At 33.5% G+C, this 2,612-nt stretch overlaps 1 protein-coding gene across 5 annotated transcripts in view; it reads left to right on the forward strand.

Annotated features, from left to right (window-relative positions):
• Positions 1–2,612, forward strand: part of LOC107613505 (major facilitator superfamily domain-containing protein 12) — an 8,074-nt gene that overhangs the window by 833 nt on the left and 4,629 nt on the right. For 2 of the 5 annotated variants that reach the window (XM_021109639.1, XM_021109638.1), the window contains exons 1-3: positions 1–984; positions 1,554–1,623; positions 1,939–2,135. The exon at positions 1–984 is cut by the window's left edge. In XM_021109639.1, coding sequence (XP_020965298.1) covers positions 737–984; positions 1,554–1,623; positions 1,939–2,135 — 515 coding nt within the window. In that variant the 5' untranslated portion in view covers positions 1–736. The other 3 variants (XM_021109640.1, XM_016315536.2, XM_021109641.1) reach the window with 3 other exon arrangements.

The raw sequence follows: 2,612 nt of genomic DNA on the forward strand, positions 1-2,612 counted from the left end.
GCAAGGTGGTATATTTAATTGATGGAGTAAGTTTGGGGAAAGTGTGGTATAAGGAATTTGAGTTTGGAAAGAGAAACTGAGAAACTTGGTACAAAAATGCTGTGATTTGGCTCTATTACAAGAAACTTCCTTCTGTTTCTTTTGGTGGGGCAGAGGGAGAGGGGTATGATTGGGACCCCTGATACAAATTTGTTATCTTCTTGTTAATATTCAAATATGCTGTGTTTATTGTCATAATTGTACATCTGTCTGAATATAAGCAGCTTCTATAGACTCTAGTTTTGTATGGCATTTGGCAGTTTTGTACATCTGTTTTGTTCTTGTGCTTACAAGCCCTACCTTCTTTTTGTTGGATGCTTATTATGTTGCCAGATTATAGCTTGGATTTATTCGACTGCATTTGGAACATTATAGCTTTGTTACAGTTCATTGATTTTCTTTACTAAGTCTTCAATGTGATAGAGACTCAACTGTTACTGTGTTAGGGTTCTTTTCTTCATTCATTTGAGTAGGAAGGTTCCTTAACAAACAATATGATGTTATACATTGATAGAAATATAACCATTTATGTACCTTTAAGCTTCTGGGACAAGTGGTTTCATGACAAGGTAGTGGAGTTTTTATGATCTAAAGATCTAGAGGTCGACCTTTGTTGATCTCAAAAGAAAAGGTTTAGCGTAAGGCAAATAAAAAAGAAGAGGAAAAACCTATTCAAAATTGGCGCAAATCCAAAAAAATGAAAAAGAAAAAGCAATTTTGCAAGTCTGCAAATGAAAATTTTCATTTTATACCTTTCAGGTTTGGGGTTGCAGTTACCAAAGCCCTCATCATGGGTACTATCATTGAAGATGACTCATTTACTAAGCCCTTAGGAAGATGGCCTGTCTTCTATTATGGCATGGGACACATGCTTAATGACATTACGGCTGCTTGTTGGTTCACCTATCTATTATTGTTCTTGACGGATATTGGACTTTCACCAAGGTGCAATAACCTTTTGTTATTCTTATTTAGTTTCTTGGACATGTCAAAGAGTATAGTTATCTTTTGTGCAAAATTGTATTAATTGATATTTTATTTAAGTATGATATAAATGGTTGCCATTAGAATTTCACTAGTCCAATTGTCAGGATCTAGCCTAATAATTACATGGATTTGAACTGATTTGCAAAATCAAATTGATTTAGTGGATTGTAGAACACAAATAATTGATGCACAATTACATTTTTTGTAAACTTTAGCAGCAAATGTTCCAATACTGTAAATTGATAATAGATAATAACTTAATGCATTTCGCCTGCTTCAGGCATGAATGTTCGAGTTGAGGTGGGACATGAACCTGTGAACATACTACAGATACACATTTACAAGAAATATTTTTGCAAGAGGCACATTATGTTGGAATGTCAATGTTACGACAAATGATTTTCAAAGTTGTATAACATTTTTAATTTTCAATAACTTGAGAAAGCTTTCTATTCTAATATCTTTGACAGAATCTGTCATAGTTTCTTATTTTGTGTACTTGATATTTCTTTTTCCCCATTTCATAGGGATGCAGCGGTTGTGATGCTTTCAGGTCAAGTGGCTGATGGTTTTGCCACCATATTTGCTGGTGAACTGGTAATGTCTTGGACACATATTTTCCTTCATTGTTAGGAAATATATCGTATGCTGCTGTTGGTTTCTACGTATGCCTAAAATCATCCTTGTAAACCATCACTATTTCATAAAATAGTTAAATTCATTATTTCTCGATTCCTTTTCATCCAAATTCCTTGTCTTAATCTTCATGATAATGTGGATTTTTTGTGGAAGTAATCTGAGTAATTTTTATCTGCCTGTTGCTTATTTAATATCTGCATTTTTACCAAGGTTTATATGCTTTCGAGATCTTGTATTGATAGAAATGCTTGTTTCTGTTGTCTTGCTTTATAGATAGACAGATTTGGGCATTTCAAGATTTGGCATGCTGCCGGATCCATATTGGTGGCTGTTTCTTTTTCTTCTGTTTTTGGAGGTTGTCTACCATGTAAAATCTTCGGTTCCAACTCTAAAACATTTGAAACTGCCAGTTACAGTGCATTTGCAGCAATCTTCAATGTAGGCTGGGCTGCTACTCAGGTTTCACACATGTAATAATTTCCACATGTTTACCTTCTTTTCAGTTACTTTTTAATTTCTAGTTGAATATAGTCCTTCAGTTACAAACATCAAAATAAAAGCAGTCGGCTGGTGCTTTTGTCTTTAAAGTGTTCTTAGCTCTGTTCTTGGCAATATAGACTAGAGATTTGGATATCCTTGCGTCCTTGAATTATTTATATTTTTGGAAATTCATTTGTCAAAATATTTAGATTAGCTGATTTTTCTTGTTAAACTAAATACATACTATTCACACATGAAAATTTTCATGGGGACAAAACAACTGATACTGATTCTCTGATGTCTGTTAAGCAGCTTAATTGTTTGTTGTGGCTATTACTTCATTAAATAAGTCTAAGAATGACATGAAATGTGTATTTCTAAACACATTAATCTAAATGAACACTCCAATTTCATAAGTTTCTTGGTTGAAGCAATCACTAATGCAATTCTTAACAGGGTTCAGGGTT

Source organism: Arachis ipaensis, chromosome B08, assembly GCF_000816755.2.
Source record: "Arachis ipaensis cultivar K30076 chromosome B08, Araip1.1, whole genome shotgun sequence".
Lineage (NCBI taxonomy): Eukaryota > Viridiplantae > Streptophyta > Magnoliopsida > Fabales > Fabaceae > Arachis > Arachis ipaensis.